The following is a 20,082-nucleotide window of genomic DNA, read 5'->3' on the forward strand; positions in this document are numbered from 1 at the left end:
ATCTAAAACTTAAATATGTGTTTTTTCCCTGCAACTGCTGGTCCCCAGACTCAGCCAGCTGCTGTCCCCAGCCTTCAGAGCTGACCGTCACATCACCCCTCTTGTCCTCGTTACCTCCTCTGTTTGTCACAACGTAGTAAGAAGGATAGTGAAGAGGTGCTTGCACCAGAAACGAAGTCAGGCTCTCTCTTGGCTTTAGGGTATGAAGGATGTTGGAATTTACAGTCCTAGATTATCTCTAGAAATAATTTCTTTCTATCTCTGATGGGAGACCTAGGCACTGGTGAGTGCAACAGAAGTGGTGGAGTAGGTCATGCAGCTCAGGGGAATGGGTAGAGAGAGATGGGGAAGGTGACCATTGTCTTGTGAAAAGATAAAGGAGAGACAAGGAATGAGATTGAGACCAGTACAAAAGCACGTGGAAACAAGGAGAGAGTGGAGCTCTCTAACCACTGGAATAAATTCTAAGAATAGAAATTTGCTGAGTCTCAGCATTTAAGTAGCTGCAAAGTGCAGTAACTAGAGGTTTGCAGTCACTCCTGCTGTGCCTGGCACTGAGGGAAGGCAGCTGGTGCTACTGTTATCAATTATTCTCTTTGCTCAAGTGACAAAAATATATCCTGAAACCACTAAAGTTCCTAGTCCAAAAGGTGAAATGCACACTGAAATGATGTCTTGGGTATGGAGAGTGGGGGGTTTCTGTGTATGAAAAAATAAACTTAAAAATTACATTTGATTAAAATGTTTACAAAAGGTACCTCTCAATTCCTCATTTGAAAGATATAAAAATTTTTGGGCATTATGTAACTTTTGGATTTTTGATAACATTTGCATTATTTAGATGTGCTTTATGGACAGTTCCCCATGCACAAAGAAAAAAAAATTATTTGCACATATGCACATGTAAAAGAATTTCATGGTGTGTTATGTCAGTTTTAACAGCCTCAGTAGCTTAAGGATTTGAGTCTTAAAAGATAAAGGCTTGCAGCAGGAAGCAGTTTACCTGATACTGTTGGTAAAAAAAAAAAAGGCTTAGAGCAGGTCAGAATGATGAAATTCAAATTGAACTGTAGCACAAAGTTCTGGAGTGGTTCACAGAGGGATCACAAGACACATCAGTCTTTCCTGGTGTTCCTGGGTAGCCACAGGAAATAGTCCATTCTCCCACAGTAGGAATGGGTTCTTCCTTCATGTAATCATTACCTGATCGCCAAAGAATAACAGATTTTTTGTGGAGTATCCTGTTGTGAAAAACTCTCGTCTCTTTGAGACAGCTGTGCTCTCCAGTACTGTATTTCTGGGAAGGATTTGGGCAGGGAGAAGGTATTGGTGGCTACCCTGCAAATGAAATGGTGGAAGGTCTCCCTCACCTTTCTGACACACACTCCTCCTTTGTCTTCTCTGCCAGGAGACATGAACTGTATGTTGATTTATTGCAAGAGCCAGACAGACTCTTACATGCAGTATTTCATCCAGAGAGGATGAAATGAGCTTTCTTTTGGAGTACTTCAAGGGAAATAATATCAATACTATCATTTTAAACTGAAAGGGAGTTGTCTCTGTAAGTAAAATTAGACTCTGTATGCAATTATCTTGCTCTCAGGAAAAATCTGTCTCATTCACTAGAGATAGGTTATCTGGACAAGAAAAAACATCTGGAAGAGCTCAAAAACCAGGCTGACTTGAACCAAGGTGTAGTTCAGTTCTGAAGAGTTCCCAATAGAAATCTTTGAAATGAAGAAGCTTTGATGCCAGTTTGGTCATTTGTAGGGAAAGTGTAGCTAAATAATTGCCACTTAGGTGTGACTTGCAAGGACTGCAAGCAACATTCTTAATTCTGGACTTAAAACTTATGTATCTGTTTGTGTATAAGTGGACAGAGATACCTGCAGCTACTCTGATTTGATTGGGTCTGACAAGTACAGCCATTCCCAGCTGATTTGAGCTAAGCTATATCTTCATAAATCCCTGAGGGCAATCTCCATAACACTGCTCACTGAAATCTACTCTAGCTTAGCAGTCTGCCACTGAAGGCTGCCTATTCAAATAAATTGCATAGATAAAGCAGTGCCAATTAGAGAACTGTAGTGGGCTGACCCTGGCTGGATGACAGGTGCCCACCCAGCCACTCCATCACTCCCTCCTCTGCAGGGTGGGGTGGGGGGGGGAAGAAAATGAGATGGAAAAAGGCTCAGGAGTGAAGATAAAGGCACATTAATAAACTAAAAGCTGTGTGTGAAAGCAAAGGAAAACAAAAGTTTTATTCTCTGCTTTCCATTGGTGGGTGATGCCCAGCCAAGCACGTGTAGCAGTTGCTCCGGAAGATAAATGCAGTAACATTTATCTGCCCCTTCCTCCCTTCTCTTAGCTTTGATTATTAACCTCATCATATGGTATGGAATATGCCTTTGGTCAGTTTGGGTCAGTTGTCCTGGCTATGTCCTCTCCCAAGGCTTTGCTCACCTCCTACCATTGGGATGCTGGAGAGAAAGCACTGATGCTGTGCCAGTGCTGCTCAGCTGCAGCCAAAACACTGCTGAGTTATCAACACCTTTCCAGCTCCCAGTACAAAGCACAGCTCTGTGAGGGCTGCTGGGGGGAAATGAACTCCAGCTCAGACAGACCCAGCACCACCGAGAGTAAGAAGACCTTTAGCATATATTAACTAGATCTAAGTAACATTTTAATATGACATTAATATTGGAAAAAGGGATATGAAATACTGAAATATGAAAAAAATCGAGGCGTGAGAACTCCTGAAAACATTCTGTTCTGAGTGCCCATTTTCATACCGAAATTCCAGTTTTAACAAGCATTACAGAAATTCAACAGCATTTTTTTCCTCTGATTTGAGCATAACACTGGTCTGTACAGTAAAGCTCATGAAGGAAAAAGAAAAGAAGTTTTATTAAGCAAGGATATAAACATTTTATGTGGGATTTCCTCTATTCTGCGAAAGAAGCTCTTTTAAAGTTCCTGCTAATAGCAAGTTTGGTTAGTTTCCCAGTGCTCACATGTCCTGTTCCAGATGGTCAGTGACGTGAAACTCTAATTATCATCAACAAAATAAGCTGGGACTAAACCCTCCCTCAAAGGTAAAAAGAGCAGATGGACAACCATAATTTCATTATTATAGAAATAATAGAGAAAAAAGACTCCTCATCTACCTTTTAAAATCACTCACTACCTTGTTGCACAATTAACTCCTTGCTCTATTAATTTATAAATTAATCTGTTATTTGACTGGTTGAAGGGCTGCTTGGTATATAAGCCTTTCAAACAATATTGGGAATAGTAGCCAAATTCGTCTTGTCTAAGGGGAACCAGTAAGTGAAATGATTGGGCTGAGCTTCCATCCAGCATTTTGTTTCTTTTCAGGTTTTCAGGGGATTCTATTTTATTCTCCTCCACAATGTTACAGACATACCTCCTCAGGAATCTTTGTGGGAATAAAATCACAAATAGTATTTATCTGGAATGAGGCAAGCGTTTATCCAGAGATCCAGTTAGTCATATGTCCAGAATTGTAGGTCACAGACATTGAAATCCCTAAATATTTGTCAAGGATACAAGATCATGCAAGTCAGGACCATGGAGCAGCTCTCCCTATGCCTGTTGGGTTCCAGTGCTGGTCTTACTTTGAGCTGTGATTTCTAGGTCAGCTTTTGCAAAAGCAACCGCTCATCTAAACCTGCCACTGCTCAAACTGAGCTCATACAGGCCTCAGTCCCTCCAGGTCTGCCCACCCAGCCAATGTAAAGACAGCTACAAAGAAAGGGTCTGAGAACAACCCCCTGTATTTCTAGCAGAATTTCATTCCTTTTCTGAATTCAGATTCACTTCCTGATTGCAGCATATCACTCTTTAGCATTGGCTGTCCTAATTCCTATTCTGTTGCCAGTGTTCTACAGTTCAGGAGCAGATTTTGACGTACTACTTAAGGATTTCAACACAGACATTCACAACAAAACAATATAAAACTGAAAAATTGCATCAGAGAAAGATAATCAGGTTTTCCTCTGCATCCCTATGAGTAAACAAGCTTTTTTTCCCTCTGAAGAGTCCTAGCTACAGGTTTATGTATCACTGTCATGATCTGTAGTTACACAATGTGCCTTATCTTTGTTTCTTGCTTCTTTTTCCTAGCCATGCCTTCACAATGTCCATTTGTTGCTTTCACCAGCTCATTTTCTTACATCTTCATTTCACCATCTCTTCTCACGCAGAGAAATCTATTTTCTTTGAACAGGAAAATGTTGCATGTGTTGATACTTTTTACCTTTCTGTCACCTGTCTGGTGGCAGAGGTGTTTTTATTTCCCTCTTTCTTTCCTGGAAAGGCTCTGTGCATGCTTCGTACAGTAGCTGGCAAGGAATGAGGCTTTTATCCTTTTGAAAAAAATTACCTAGGCTGAAGAGTTCTATGTGTAGGTACACGAAAGCTATTAACTGTGTGTACATAAAGGCCCACTTATGCATAGAAGTGGCTTTTTACACTATTTCTTATGTACTGATATGCCTAGGATGTGTGAATAACATCTTGTCCGCACTCAGATACATGTTGAAAATAAATAGAACTTAAATGAGTTTCTTTTTCATTCCAGTGGCTGAGATAGTATGGTAAAAGACACTAAGAATTGCATGAATATAGGATTTTAAAAGTGGCTAAAAATATAAGGGCTATAGACAAACCAGCATTCTTTTTTTTCCTTATGTGATAACTCAATACTTTTTGCCATTTGCTAATAGTGCAAATCTCAGCATGAGGTAGGGGATTCAGGCTGACAGAATTCCTTGTGTTCTTAGACTGAACAAACTCCCAGTTACTTACAGGTGGGGAGAAACCTGAGACAAAGGATTAGCTAAGAGAAAAGCCTTTGTTTCTTAATTGATACACATGAAACAACAGATTTTGACATAGTACATATAGGAAGCCCATGATGTCACTTTTAAAGGCCACTTTCTGAATATAACTGCAGTTTGTGGGAAAAATATGATGTGAGAACATTCAGATGTCTTTCCTCTGCAACATTTGTTATTCAATGTGCTCAGGGATCAAAGTGTGGCAAAAACTATACAGAATAATGCTTTAAAAATGGAAGGGCAAAGGATCCAAATTAGAGAGAGTCCATGACAAAAGAAAGAAGAAAAATATAATCCTAGAGGGAGCTTCACATCTACTGAGATATGCTTCAAGGAGACACCCATCATAACTTTCAATGCCATTATTATTTCCCGCAATTCCCAGCTCCTAACTTAATTATTCAGCAGCATAGTTGCAATATCTGTTCTTGTCCTTTGCAGAACTGCTGGTTTTAATATATAATACACAAGGAATAACAATTAGAAATTGTGAAAAGTAGGGAAGTAACGCTTGTAGATAACGCACAGTTACCTCACCGGGCCGATGACCACGTGAAATAGAGACTGAATATTTGTAACTGCATTTGAGGTTTGTCAAATATCTGTTTCTTCAGCCTCTGATTACATTTCTCTCTTGTGTATGCTACCTTCAAGTTCAATGACAAAATAACAGAATTAAAACTGCTGAAATAAAAACAATACAGGTAAACAAATACCTAGAACCAGAAAGGTTTAAAGATTCTTATTCATTTTCAAATTGAGTGCCATTATATCAGAAGAGTTTATTTTGAAAAGATCTCAACTGTATTAAAATTAGTAATATGATGACTGTGCCTACCAGTAAGAATCATCACTGTGTGTCAGAAGGAATTCTCTTGTCTGCCTAAGATAATTGTAGGAATCACTGTCCGAGAAAAGACAACCTTAGAGGGTGCTCAGCACAAACTGAGCTGAACTCTTCTGAGTTATTTCCCCTGGAAATTGATACTGTTTTTCAATAAATTTGTTACCCTTTCAATAAATTAGTTACCTTTGCCATGTTATTTTTGAAAGCCCTATAGAAGCTTCTGCCAAGAAAGAATGGTTTGAGCGTGATATTAACTTGTATAAGGTATAACTAGAATAGAATGAAAGTATTTTTTGAGCGAAGAAGATGTACTATGACTTGAGTTGGTAGATGTTCATCCTGGAAATATTTTAGAGGAACCATGAAACTACTTTTACCAGGATTTTCCTCAGTCAGTATTCTGGAAAACAAAGTATGTATGAAATATTTGTGGATAGCTAGTCATATAGGTTTTTCTGGCTAAAAGCAGACATGTTTAGTAATCTAATAAGTAAGGCTCTGTTATCATTTTTCTTAAATACTTTGAATTGATGTTTATTTTCTGTGAGAATTCTCACAAATTTTTATTAAAAGGAGAATTTTATCCTAATAATGAAAAGTTGTAAGGAACTCTGGAAGTGATTCCTATAGAAGAAAAACCCCATTCCATCTCCAGTGCCCTTGCTTAGAGAGGCTCTTGTGTGTGTGAGCTCTCCCAGATGCACAACATCTTGTCAGCCTTCCTGCAGCCACGGCTGTCAATTTGAGTCACACTGATCCCTCCTGCACAGATTATCTTAAAATAGCACACTATAAATGAAATCTTGCAATTATCACAAACACCCAGGTGTTTGGTGTGGCAGGATAGCCAGAGGAGAGTTGTTAAACTGGCCCAGAGAACTTGTGTCCTTGATTAGTATTTTCTGAGGGCAATTGGCCACTGTCTGTACACACTCTTGCAGAAACACAGAGCTCGTGCGAACTGCTAAATCCACAGGAAAAATGCAGGGGTAGCTGGTCCTGCTTCTGTCCTTCTTAAACTAAATGAAAACAGCACAGGAAAAAGAGAGATTGGAGGGAGAAGCTGAAAGAAAGGAGAGAGATCAATCTAAGCCCTTGTTGGCAGACAGCCATACTGCCTTCACCTTGCCAAATTGCCACCTCCAGCCATAAGGGCCTTCTCTCTTTTCTCTTCCTGCCTCTCCTGCAGTGAGTCACTCCTGCAGACATAATCTCATTTATTCTGTTAGATAATGAAAGACAATGTGTATTTTCAGATTCTGTTTTTCTGGTTCTCATTATGCAGTGTACTAAATTACTTACTATTGCTTTTCCAGATCTGTAAACATTATTCTCACACCTTTTAAAATAGACTTCTATTGCTGTAATTATGAACATGTTGTGTTTGCACACAAGAATGGTATGGGTTACAGGAAAAAAAATAGCTGTTCTTTTGCAGTGATAGAAAAACAATTTTCTTCATTTAAACTCAAGTTGGTTTAGTAGGGTGTTAATGACCTGAAGTTGACATTATTAACAGTATATCTTTACTTAAAATGCTACAGGAAGATTATATTGGGTTGAAGAAGCATTGCATTTGTGCAGAAGCTGATTATTTAAGCCAGAGAGTAACGAAATATGAAACTCATGGTGCCATGTATTTTCTTCAGTCTCTACAAATGACTGTAGAAATCAAAGAATCAATCACAGTGAATATACAAAAAAAATACGTCAGTTTTCCAGTGACAAGAGATTCTATAGTAAAGATTTGTAATCTCCCATGTACAGCAAAGAAAACATGAGAAGGAGATAGGCTGAGGTGCATAACCTAGACTTGAGTACTGGGAACAGTAGAAAATCATGAATCATGTACTGGAATACTGACAGAACTGGAATCTGATGGGACTTTTTAGATTTGTTCTCAGTTGAGTTGCTCCTTTGGGAGATCCGTGTGCTTTGGCATCAGGGTGACTGAAAACTAGAGAGACTTAAAACATTGAATTGCTTGGAGCCTTACTGTTCCTCGTTTGGGAACCTTGCACTATCAGATGAAGAGTCTAAATGAGCTGAAAATGTCTGGGATGTTATTAAACAATGACAAGGGAGAGAGATAAAAATCTCAGACTTATTGCCACCTACATGCTTCCTTCCAATTCTAATAGCTGCTTCAATGCTTTTCTGTCTGTTCTCTCTACCGAGTTGTCTGGTCTTTGCTTAGTTTTCCTTTTGTGCATTTTATTATCTGATGTACCAGATGCTCTCCTAAATGACACATTCCAGCCCCAGTCCCTGGATGTGACTTCCATGCTGTATCTTATCATGAACGTCTGTGCTCAGACACTTGAAAATATTGCTCTTGCTCTGAAAACAGTGGGACGAGTTTAGTGTAGGTGCAGGTTACTAGACTGGTAATGGAGAATGATAAATAAGAATACTGGGTTTTTTTGTATCCTGAAACAAATTTGGGAGGTTTTTTTGCAATTCAATTATTATAAGTTGACACTCCATAGGGCTACAGACAAAATATTAAGCTCGTTTTTAAACTACTGTAAACTCTTTAAAAGTTTTTTTTCTGAAGGATAGGATAAACCCTAGTTCAAGGGACCATGTTTTAAGGAGAAACTTGGCACTGAATTGAGGCTTACTGTGAAGCATCTTCAAGCATCATGGAGAACTGAATTTGATTTTGCAGTTCTGTTACTTTTAAGATTATCTGAGAGGATTATTTGTATTTCTAGCAAAGCTCCAGGAAGCATATAATACATGTAGAGTGGAGTAAACTTGAGATCCCGTTAATCATGTACTTAGCATCTGTGTTTTTAGGACAGCACATACTTGTGTGATTTTGGTCCATCATTTATGATCTGTTTGGGGATTCCTGAGAATAAAAAAGCTATACATAAATTTAAGATAACATTACCAGCTGAAGCTCTGCCAGCTTCTGTAGACAGAAGCAGAGAAACAGATACTGTGTATCACTGTGGTTTTACTCTTGGAAAATAATAGTTTGCAAAAATAAAAAGAACTGTCCTGAGTTTTATAGTTGTCCTATGTCCTAGGGGCTCATTTAGCATTATTTTTTCAATATACCTTGTTAAGATGAGAAAAGAAATCATAATAAATTAAGTTTACCATTTTACAGAATATACTGATTTCTGGGTTGAAGAACATGAACTAAAATTGCATTCTGGATATACAGTTGCTATTAACAATATTGGAATTCTAGTGTTTAACAAACCAAGAAAAATTCTAAAACTACATCTTTGTAACAAAACCTTCAAATGGTATAGCTGTACCTGAACAAACTATATCAGTGAGAATGATATCAGTGATTAAAGCTTTAATTATCTCCCCAAGTAAAGAATGGAGGTGGGTGTAACTTACTGTGTCAGCACGATAGCCACAGCATCATTTAGGACACTCTCTCCAAACAGGAGTGTGTATAAATCTGTATCCACATTCAGCTCATGGAAAATAGCAAGGACTGTCACTGTATGGAAAGAAAGCAAAGTGAGTTGTTGTTTTCATATTCCTCTGGCAGTTCAAGAAATAAAGCATCGTTAGAATGTTGGTTTTGACAAACCTAGTCGTATATATTGGCTAAGTGGATAAAAATGAGTTAAAAAGATCAACTGGAATATATAAGATCCTTACATTCATCAAGTCTATGAGTTTTGGTGCTTCAGCTGAGGTGGGAAGAAGCTTTCCCTCTCACACAGAGAATCTTACATAAATGAAAATGTCACAGCGTGTTTCGCAAGCACTGTGATCTTGTGACCACAGGGGAATAAGGGTGCTGAAAAGACTTTGGTTTTGCTGTGGATTTTGTGTGTGATGAGTAAGGGTTTACCTGTTTTAAGAAGGATGGAATAACACTTATCCATCTGTTATACACGGTCACTTAGGAACATGCATTGTAACCACCCTGTCCTGACCCATGCTCAGCTTGGATGTAGCTCATGGGTAGCCATGGAGCCTCTGACACAGACCAGGATATCTGACACCTGTAACCCATTCTAAGGTTCCTTCAGCATATCAGTAGTTTAAGTTCCTTCCTTCTCCCTGAGTCAAATCCTATATTTGATTTTCAGTTTACCAGTGAAATAGAAAAAAATGAGTGTGTTGAATTTAAATTGAAAGTGAGCAAATCATTTAGATACACATCCCCAGGAGCATTTAGACATTTGGTTCATATTCAGGTAATTAAGTCCTTAGCCCTTATCTGTTTTGTGCCTCAGTTTCCTTCCCTGCAGACAGGGGATCACAGTCCTTCCTGTGGTCTATCTTGCACTTCATAAACTCCAGCTGAAGAAGGCTGTCTCTGTTCTGTGTGTGTATTATTCTAATTCTTATTATTATTTTCTCTTTGCATGGACAAAGCAGAGCTTTCTCTTTTCAAGCAGAATTTAATGTAAAGACCCCCAATTACTTGTCTGGTAAAAAGTTACATGGCAACTCACTGCTTCACTGGTACTCATTCTAGTACATAATTGTCCAATTGACTCAGTCCTCATAGCCCAGGAATCCCAAAGACTAGGAGTGTCTCTAGGATGTCATGTTCACATCTGACATTTTAGAAATGAAAATTATATACTTTTACATTCACATGACTGCTGATAATTCACACAAAAGCATGACCAGCTGATTATGCTTTCTCTTAATAACATTTCTTGGAACTTTGAAAGTGTTACTGCTAAGATTTTCTAAATGGTACTTAAATATCTATGTAATCTCAAAATCAGTTTATAAACCCAAAATAGATTCTCAGTTCTCCTGTGAGATTTTATGTCAAAGTGATCTCTGTTGATGTGTTATCTCTGAAGAATTTTGGAAGTGTTATTCTACAGATGACAATTTAGGAGATGTGTGTAGCTGAACATTTGCTGATATAGCTATATTTAAAGTAGCTAGTTATATTTAACCATCCTGGTAACCTCACCCATCTACTCCCACTGCAGTTATAATTTAAACTAGGAAAAGAGCTCTTTCCCCAGAATAGCTCAAAGGTGTAGGCAGAAGCTTTATTGACAAAAGATATTTTCTTGGTTCACCAACATCTATATTCATGTTTTTTGCCTGATTAGCAATGCTGACTTAATATGCTAAATGTGGACTCAGTTTAGTCTCCTGCTCTCTAATGTCATTGGCATAAAAACAGACTTGTTTTCTAAACCTATTTGCCACTTTCAGCTTTTGCTTATTAGCTAATTAGTTTGGGCTTTCATTAATAGTCCCTGTGATAATGATAGAAGAAAAAGAAAACAGTAATCAAAGTCCAATGTACTGCTGGGGTGTGTGGGTAGCAGGCCAAGCCAATTAGACAGATGCCTAAACATTCCTCTCCTTCCTCTTGCCTCCTAGGTAAACAACTTTCTCTTCTTGCTTTCTCTTCCAACTCTACCTCAAAAATATTACTTAAAATATTTTCAAATGAAAGCAAAATAATAAAGCAAGCAACACAGTAATGCATCAATTGCCTCTTTTGGGAGAAACTCCTCAGTTCACCCAATTCTCAGAAAGTATCTTCCATTTCAAATTTTTCCCCATTTCCAGGGGAGGTTATTGGATCTTCCACTGCTGACAGATATTTCTTTGATTTGTTTTTAAAGAACTGAAATGATGCTGGTTCCACAAATCCCAAGGGAGTCTAACTCTCTCTTCAGTATTCATACAATTTATAAATGCAGTTACTCCTGAATCATGTCTAACCCAAATCTCCCCTCCTGCTCTTCAAGTCTGTAATTTCCATTCCTAGCCTAATGAGCGACGAATAATTTGTCATATTTATTCCGATTTTCTTTCCAGCAGCATTTTATCTATTCAAAGACTCATTTCAGACATCTCCTCCCTAAAATGACTCACTTCTTTCAATCTCCTCCATTTAGTGTTTTCTTGCCCTCTAATCAGCTCATATCTTTCCTGAAATACAGTGCCTAAAATCAGATCCCAGTAATGTAGTTGACACTAGCTGTCAGGAAATAGAATGAAAAAAATGGTGTAGAACATGTTAATAAATCGTTTTCCTTTTTTTTTTTGTTATGTATTGGTACTTTTGACTCATTTTCATATGTTGTAAACTTGAAATTGTTTTCAGAAGTGAATGCTCACTTATCTGCTATCTATGAAGATGCTTTAAGTGTAGCATTTATTCTTGTCTATTTTAAATCATTACAGGAATCATATTGAGTTCTGATCATGTCTTTCAAAGTGTTTGCAATCTCCTTTCAGCAGAATATTGTACAATAAAGAAACACCCTCTGTTGCGCTAGCCAATTCATTAATGAAAATGATGAATAGAATCTGCATAAGAACAGAGAACTGCAGGATCTTTAGCACATCCACTGTGTTTTAAGAGCTCAAGGAAACATTTTCACCTTGTTTTGACCACCAGTTTCTAGTCATTTCCCCATGATCACATTTGCCTTCATTAATTATGAGAATCGCTGGGCATAGGTCAGAATGGACACATTAAAAGGGATGTGATACTCTGCTATGGAAGAAAGTTAATTTAAGTTACCTCTTGATAGAATAATGCTCTAGGAGCAGTCATGTCCAACGAAGTCACATCGTGTTTTGTCTAATGGATGACTTTAAAACTCAAGGGAAATAATTTAAAAATAATTCTATACCACAGAAACATACCTAGTCTGTGAGAACTTTGATATTTAAGTAAAGACCGTAGATGCTGCACTGCAGTCAGCTCGGCCTCTGGCTTTCTGGAGGCACTGCTGAGGAACAGTAAGTAGGGCCTGCTTTGTGCGTGGTAACTACTCAAATAGTTGTATATTCATTAGATACAATATGTATTATAAAAATACCAAACTACTTCTCATTAAAGTACACAGCATCTCTTATTTCAATGCAAGCATATGAGGACAGAAATAGAGATAGGTAAAGAACTGGCTGGAAGGACAGGTCTTTGGGGGAGCACTTACACCTTCTGTGGCAGTAGAAAACGGACACAGATAGAAATAAAATGTACCAGAGCTGCTCACTCAGAAAGGGCTGTGAACTTCAGTTAAAAATTTGGTGATGGGAAGCAGGAAATAGTGAGGCATCTAAGATTTTCACAGTATTTATGCCAACAGAAGTCTGATTCACTTCTTCCTTGACTTCATGCACTGAGGTAACATCTGTCACATGCTAAGCCCAACATGATTTCAGTTGTACCCAAGTCATTAGAAGTGTCTGTGGAGCTGGTTTGTGAATGGTATCTTTTGGCAAATGTAGAAACAAACTGGCTTGTTATAGATCCCTGTAAAAAGTATATATAACTGAAATATCATCAAACTACAACAATCCCCATGCTAACTGTATTCAATGCTACTTTGCTGTTACTTTTAAAAGAATGAGGAAACTCAAAAAATAAATTAATAAAATAATTAATAAATAAAGTACTGGTATTATTGTACCTTAGTCTTCTGACTAGAACTATTAATATCTTTCATAGCTCATGGGCCTAAATTGTTTTAGGAGGGCAGTATCAAATGGGAAGAAAATAAAATTAATCTTTTATTTCCTATTGACTTTATCTAAAAATAAATATTTCAATTCGAATTATAGACTTTCCCTATTAATAAGTCACAGCACTCACAGATTATTTCAGTGGTGAATAAGAAGAAAGCAGACACATATTTTAATTAAAAACACATTTATAAATGGTCTTACATAACCAGTATTTGAAATGCATTATCTTGTATTTATACATTATGATTCCTAATGCAAAATCCTTTGATTTTATGAGAAAAAGAAACTGCTCTTTCTGATAAATATCCAATTTTATCAATAACAAGAGCAGTGCAACCCACAGCTCCAGTTCAGCTGTAACCATAGTAACTTCAAATAGGGAAGAGCCTTGTGATTGTCAATGTGACCAAAGGTAAGGGAGTTCACATAGCTCAGAAATAGCTGTGCTTCAGCAAGCCCTGTGAAGGTAAATCGGTTTTCTATACTTGAAATGTCAAAAATTAGGAAAAAAAAAGAAAAAGAAGGAAGGGCTAAAGGTATGTGAAATGTCTTTGGATGGGAAGGTCGTTGCCCCAAACATGTTAATAATAGCAGCCTTGGAGACTGCCAGAATTGTACGGTTCCCGTGTTTTTGGTGGCTGGGGCAGAGGTCTGATCGTTACATCCCTGTGCCAGGTCTGTTCTGTTCATTTTTCCATTACAGCCACAGGCACCCTGAACCCAGGCTCGTTGCTGCGGCTGCCTGTCAATCACAGGGGACAGCTGGGCCACAATTCCCTTATCTGCAGTTTCACTTTGCAGGTCTCTGATGGGCAGGGACTGAGATCTGGGGGCTCCACACCAGCACCTTTTCCTCACTCACTCTGCTGCTCTTGAGGCGTGACACACGCATGAGAACATAGGGAGGAACTTCTCTGTCCCCTTTGAAGGGCTCACACCAAAACACTCCCAGAGTCAGGGTACATTAGAAATCAAAACCTAATACTAACACAAGGAAACCATTCAACAGTGAAACAGGGAAATCTGTGCTGTTTTATGCAGATGAAACAATAAGAAGATATGATTTCCTTGATGATGTGATAAATGATACCTATTGATCAGAATAAAGAAAAATGTAAATACTGGTCTCATGTTTTAAACCAAGAATAACCAAGGGATAATTTGGGAATTTTAAAATTCTGTTTCTTAAAATTTAACCTTTCACCTGAAGTCTTAAAATGAGAAACTTTCTCTACTGGAAATGATAAATTATTTGAAGGAGACATTCTCTGTAAGACGAATTATTTGGTTGAGAGTAACCTTATTTTGTCCCTGAAGTTTCTAACTTTCCTCTCTAGAGACATGAAAGTTTTTTGAGGCATCAGAAAGTACGGTTGATATTTAAGGATCACAGCCTATAATGCAAAACACAGTCCCAAGTATATCCAATCATAAATTAATTTCTTAATCTTAGCTCAAGTGCTAGTTTTTTATGTAAGAGAACACAAAGCATATAAGAACAATTCTTCTGAATTATTTTTATGCAAAATTATCTAGATAAAAAATCTTCAGATAACCTTCAGAACTAAAACCTGCAGAGTGCTATGACATTATTTCCATCTTCTTAATAATACTAGAAAAATGTAGCAGGTATATGTTTGTTTACTGCCCTGACAGTAAAAGTCTTTATTTAACACGTAAACATCTACCAGTCATCTTTACTAATTCAAATAAGGAGCTCAATCAAACCAACTTCTGTCAAGTCAACAGATCAGTTTTTAGCATCTTTTGAGACTTAATTGCTTTCCACAGCCAAGGGAAATTAAATCTCTTTTTGAAATGATTTTATAATCCTACACAGTGAAGAATTAAATGAAAAATCATGTAGCAAATCTGACAGGAATTTATTTCATCTTAAGACTAATTTATTGTTGATAACACTAACAACATTTTACTAAAGATTTCTTTAAAAACCCCAAAATGAACCCTAGATATCACAGATAAAATCTTTATACTGATTATTTTATGCCCTGATATGTATCAGTCCTCTAGGGTGCCATATTTTAACTGATTTTGGAATGCCAGTGAGCTCTTTACATACTTGAGATTATAATTCACTAGCAAATCCTACAACACAATGAAATATTTTCAGCAGTGTCAACAATTTAATTAATGAAAAACTTAATTCAAAATTCTCTTAAGTCTTTGAAGGGTTGAAATTTATGGATAAGATTAGTGAACACATGAAACGGCTTATAATATTGTGAATTGATAGCAGAGGGAGCAAGACTGAACATTAAAAGCTATTGGACGTGCAGAGACACTATATAAGCAGACGAGTAATTAGAAACAATATTAATCAATGACAGTTTGTCACACTAAAAATAGTTTTCCCACCTGCAGCTTTAGCTTTTTAAGCCTGTTTAAAACTCTGGGAAAAGTAATCCTTGTAGCTTATTCCTACAGTGCAAGAGGTGCTTCTGTTTTGTTTATTTTGTTGGGTTTTTTTCCTTTCTCGTGATTGTTCCAGATTAATCAGTGGTGATTTAATACCCTTATAATACTCTTATAATCAAAATCAGTGCACTTACACATTACTCGTCATAAGTCAACATTTGTGAAACTAAATAGTCTGGAAAACAGGAAAAGAAACTAAGCCAGCTGCAAAGGCCTATTCTTACCACTATCAAGAAATATACTTGGAAATTGAAAGGATGCTTTTATTCCATAAGAGTATTTTCCTAGGTTTTCCTTGTGCTTCCAACTTCTGTGTTTTTCTCTTGCTCTGAGGATAGGCTCCAATCATGTGCTGAATCTTACTAATGTAGCTGGGTGATCTGAGAAGTGGCAGCATATTGGATGCTTGGATTAATTTGAGAATAGCAATTTGATGCAGCTTTTACAGTAATCTTGCAACAACTGGTTTTGTGGAAATAAATTGTTTTAGACCGTACTTTTAAACCATCAGAATGATAAATCACAAGCCCAAAATCTTTTGTTAGATACTGAGAGTTCATTTAAAGACTGTAAAAAGTTTGTAGAACAATATTGCTTTTTCTCATTTCTTTTAAAAGCGAGAAATTTGAAAGCTTTATTCCTAATTTTCTTGAACAAGCTTCTCTAGGGTAGTTTTTTAACACTAATGCAGCATCTCACATGCATCACAAAATGTTTTCTGTTCCATTTCCTTCAACAGCTCAACTGAAATTTTTGCAAAATTCCAATGTACCCTTGCACAATTTTTGTACTTTGTCTTAGTAGATAACATATAAAAAAAAAATCTTCTGTTCGCCTTCTCCTTTACTGTATTCCCACAGTTGCAAATAGCAATACTTTCCTTTTAATATCTGAGTACTCTTATTAACATTTTCAACATAACAAAACCTGGACAAATCTATGAAACCTAGACCAAGTTTGAGATTAGCCTGTTTTAATTAGAAGATTGGACTAGAAGACCTCCAGACATCCCTCCAAATCTGAATGATTCTGTAATTCTGTGATTCCAAAATTGACTGAGTTTGCTTCCCAGACTTTGCCATTTACTGTAACTTTAGGCTTTAAATCTCACATCTGCAAATTTGAGCCAATTTCTTGGTATCTGGTTTTTTAGAGTTGTATTTATCATGAACACTTTGCTCAAATTGTCACTGATACCTTATAAACAGTATTTATATGGCCAAATCTGAATGCTCCATTCCCCATATCTTTAAACTGGGTTAGGTCACACGTGGATGTGAGGTTGTAGTTATTATCTGTGAGGCTCCAGCTTACAGCAGCTCTCATATCAGCAATCAACAGGTGGTGTCCTGAAGATTGGAGAACATATTCCAAATCTTTTCAGCAACCTCAATTATAAAATTTGTGAGCTAAATCTAGGAAAAACCAATTATTAAAAACCCACAAGGGTCCTCTGGAGCTGATTTGATTTATGATTATCAGAATATCAGATATTTAACAGATAAGGAAAGAAAAAACCAAGAGCAGAGACTTTGAACATTTCTATGGCATATAAAATTCTTATTTACTCTTCTGAAAGAAGTGAAAAAGTAACTCATTTGAAATGGTTACCTGGATCTGTGGCAGACATCAGCGATCCAAAAAATAAACAGTCAGTGAAGTGGAATTCCCATTGCTTTAATTGGCCTATGTGTACCATGGCCTTCACAAAGCCGTACATTATCAACCTGTCAGGGCAAAGATAAGACTGGCATCAGACAGCGTATTTAATACTTATGTTTAATTTACAGTATTAAACAGGTTCTTATTCTCTTCAGCTTCTTTCAGTGAATGTACAACATGAATACTGAACATAAACTGGTATCATACAGAAATTCCATTTCCTGTTCAACTGTCAAATATTGTATAAAATGTCAGAGAAAATTCCAAATCAAAGATTTTTTAAGTAATTGCCATCTGCTGTTAGCAGAGAACAATGGTTTGGGCTGTTTATTTTTCAAAAGGAAAGATAAGGTAAGCTTAAGGAGACATTATTAAGACTAATTTGTCTAATGTAGAACATTTAAACAAAGGCAGTTCTACTATCAGCTCTGTGGGTTGCTCTGTATTTCTAAATGAATTATTTTGTTCTATCAGCTTTTAAATGTTAGCAGCACTCAAAGTTCCACATAAGGTCTCTAAATGGGTATATTTAACAACTCACAGTGACAGGGAGGCAAGAAAGTCATAGATTTGGAACATTAATAAAGTAAGAAAACAGAAGAATAAGACCGAGATTAGCTTTGCTGCAGGAGACCTGACATTTTCTACACCCAAAGTTCTTTTTTTTTTTAAATCTGGGGAGGAGCCCATCAAGCTAGAGCAAGTATTTTACCACTTCAGCAGGAAAAGAGAAAAACAGTAATGTAATGAAATACATGAGAATTCAGAATTTTCTAGATTATGCAAGTCTGGCACTTACAAAGTACCTCATCTCTAAAAAATGCTACATAGAATGCTGTCATTACACAGTAGAAGAGACACCAAATAAATATTTGACTTGCTGAAGTAAGAATCTTCTGGGAAACTGAACTTTTAACTACGGTAATTTCCAGTATGAACTGGCAAGTAAACCACACAAAATCTCAGCACAACAATACAAAAAACCTCTTTAAACTGACAAAACTAACAAAAGTAAATAACAGACACTGAAGAACCAGAACAAAAACTCTTCAAGGTTTTAATTATTCTGAACATTGGGTTGTCTTTATATTTTTGAAGCTGGGCTGAATTTTGAAGCTTGTTGGTGTCAAAAAGTGGGGGGGGAAGGGTCTCCATTTGTAAAGGGTCCATTTCTTTTACTACCACAGTTCTGCTATGCATTGAGGAAAGGAGTTTGGAAAGCACACTGGCTGTCTGTGTACTGCTGGCAGGTTCCAGAGAGTTTGTTTATAAAGCTGCTCTCTAGGAAAGCTTCTCGGACATTCTTGAACTAGCTGCTGTTTACATGTAGAGGGGAAAAAGGAGAGCCATCTCCTAAGGCTTTTACAGAGTAATTACTACACACAAAACTTTCTAAATGCTCAGGAAGAGCTTTAGATGCAGCTCAACAGAAGCTTATTTTTTTTGCAGGAGTTTCCTTTAGCAGCATCTGGTTTTAAGGGATCTGAAAAGAGACAGTGAAATTGCTTTGGGGGTTTTTAGGAAGCTTGTCAGAAAGCTCTAAATAGCAAAACCTCTCTTCAGCATAATGCTAGTAGAAGAGAGAGAATTTGTAGTTTTAGAGTGGAGAAAGTGGGGTATGTCTGATGCAGAACAGGGAGGCTGCAGGAAAGGTGCAAAGGACAGAAGCATTTTAAGTAGTCACACACACTGGGAAGGGAAAAGTTACCAGAGTCTTCAAGACAGGAAGGCTGAATGCCTGGCAAGAGTTTTAGTCCTATGGGTGGCTGAGAAAGGCCATGTTACACGTAGTAAGCAGCACACCTGACACGTAATCATACAGCAAAAGGCAACCATACTCCCAAAGTCCTAAAGGCACCTGGTAAAAACCAGCCCGAGACCAGCACTCCTGGGAATGTGAGACAGCAGGGGTGTCCAAAAGACCTGTTGAGAGCGGCTGTATATGCATGAACAGTGCAGAAAGGGGGACAAGGTGACAGTGCATAAGGTACCTTAGGTACATGTGAGATGAGACAAATACAAATCAAAATAAATCCTTCAAATCTCTTGTGGTAAAAATGTGCCCCCATAGTGTAGTCAGGTAAGAAATCTGTGCTGATCTTTGTCTCCTAAAAATCCCAGCCACATCTTCAGCCTGCAGGACCTGGCATCGCAGCACCCATCCCTCTGCAATAGAGCAAACTGAAAAAATTATGGCAATAAATATATATTGCCAGGTTGGTTTATAGGATACTGCTTTGAAAAGTAACTGCATGCTCTCATGCTAACTAAACTGGGAAAAGCTACCAGTTCTAAAAGACTCTACTCTTAAATTAAAGCTGTAGGGGACATAAAGAGAATGTAACAGAACCTGCTAAGTGAAGATACACAGTGCACACACACATGCCCTGTATCCTCAACACAGACAGCCCCATCTGCCTGATGATTTTATCTGCAGTTGTATTTTCTTCAGCTTTGTTATTCATTGCATTATCACTGCTGAATCTCACTATGGGTCTTTATTGTGTTAAAGGTTTTAAAAGCATAATTCCAGATTTAAAGTGTTTGTGCAGTTATGCTGTGTAGCATAGAAAATACTTGTAATTTAAGTCTTTCTTGCCAAATATGTTTTCTAGGCTGCAGAGAATTTTTTATCTCATAGTCTAACTCCCTAAAGAATCTTACCCTATCTAGACATGATTATCTTGTAGCTTGAAGCCAGTTGAACATAGCTCCAGATTGTAATCATACAAGTAAAAGGTGAAAAAAATTTCTTCCTTCACATTTCTTCTTTTTCACAAGGAATAATGATATTAATAAGCCAACAATAGGAAAAGTAGATTATTTTAT

General features: G+C 37.3%; 1 protein-coding gene across 2 annotated transcripts in view; it reads right to left on the minus strand.

Moving 5' to 3' along the window:
- The window catches only part of SLC9A9 (solute carrier family 9 member A9), a 179,008-nt gene that overhangs the window by 123,557 nt on the left and 35,369 nt on the right, over positions 1 to 20,082 (minus strand). For both annotated transcript variants that reach the window (XM_042042172.1, XM_042042171.1), the window contains exons 5-6: positions 17,203 to 17,318; positions 9,073 to 9,178 (exon numbers count right to left, since the gene is read on the minus strand). In XM_042042172.1, the coding sequence (XP_041898106.1) occupies positions 9,073 to 9,178; positions 17,203 to 17,318 (222 nt within the window). The remainder of the gene's footprint in view (positions 1 to 9,072; positions 9,179 to 17,202; positions 17,319 to 20,082) is intronic.

The sequence above is a fragment of the Corvus kubaryi genome, unplaced genomic scaffold (assembly GCF_017639235.1).
Source record: "Corvus kubaryi isolate FWS band 111438036 unplaced genomic scaffold, C.kubaryi_AGA036_p1.0 37397, whole genome shotgun sequence".
Classification (NCBI taxonomy): domain Eukaryota; kingdom Metazoa; phylum Chordata; class Aves; order Passeriformes; family Corvidae; genus Corvus; species Corvus kubaryi.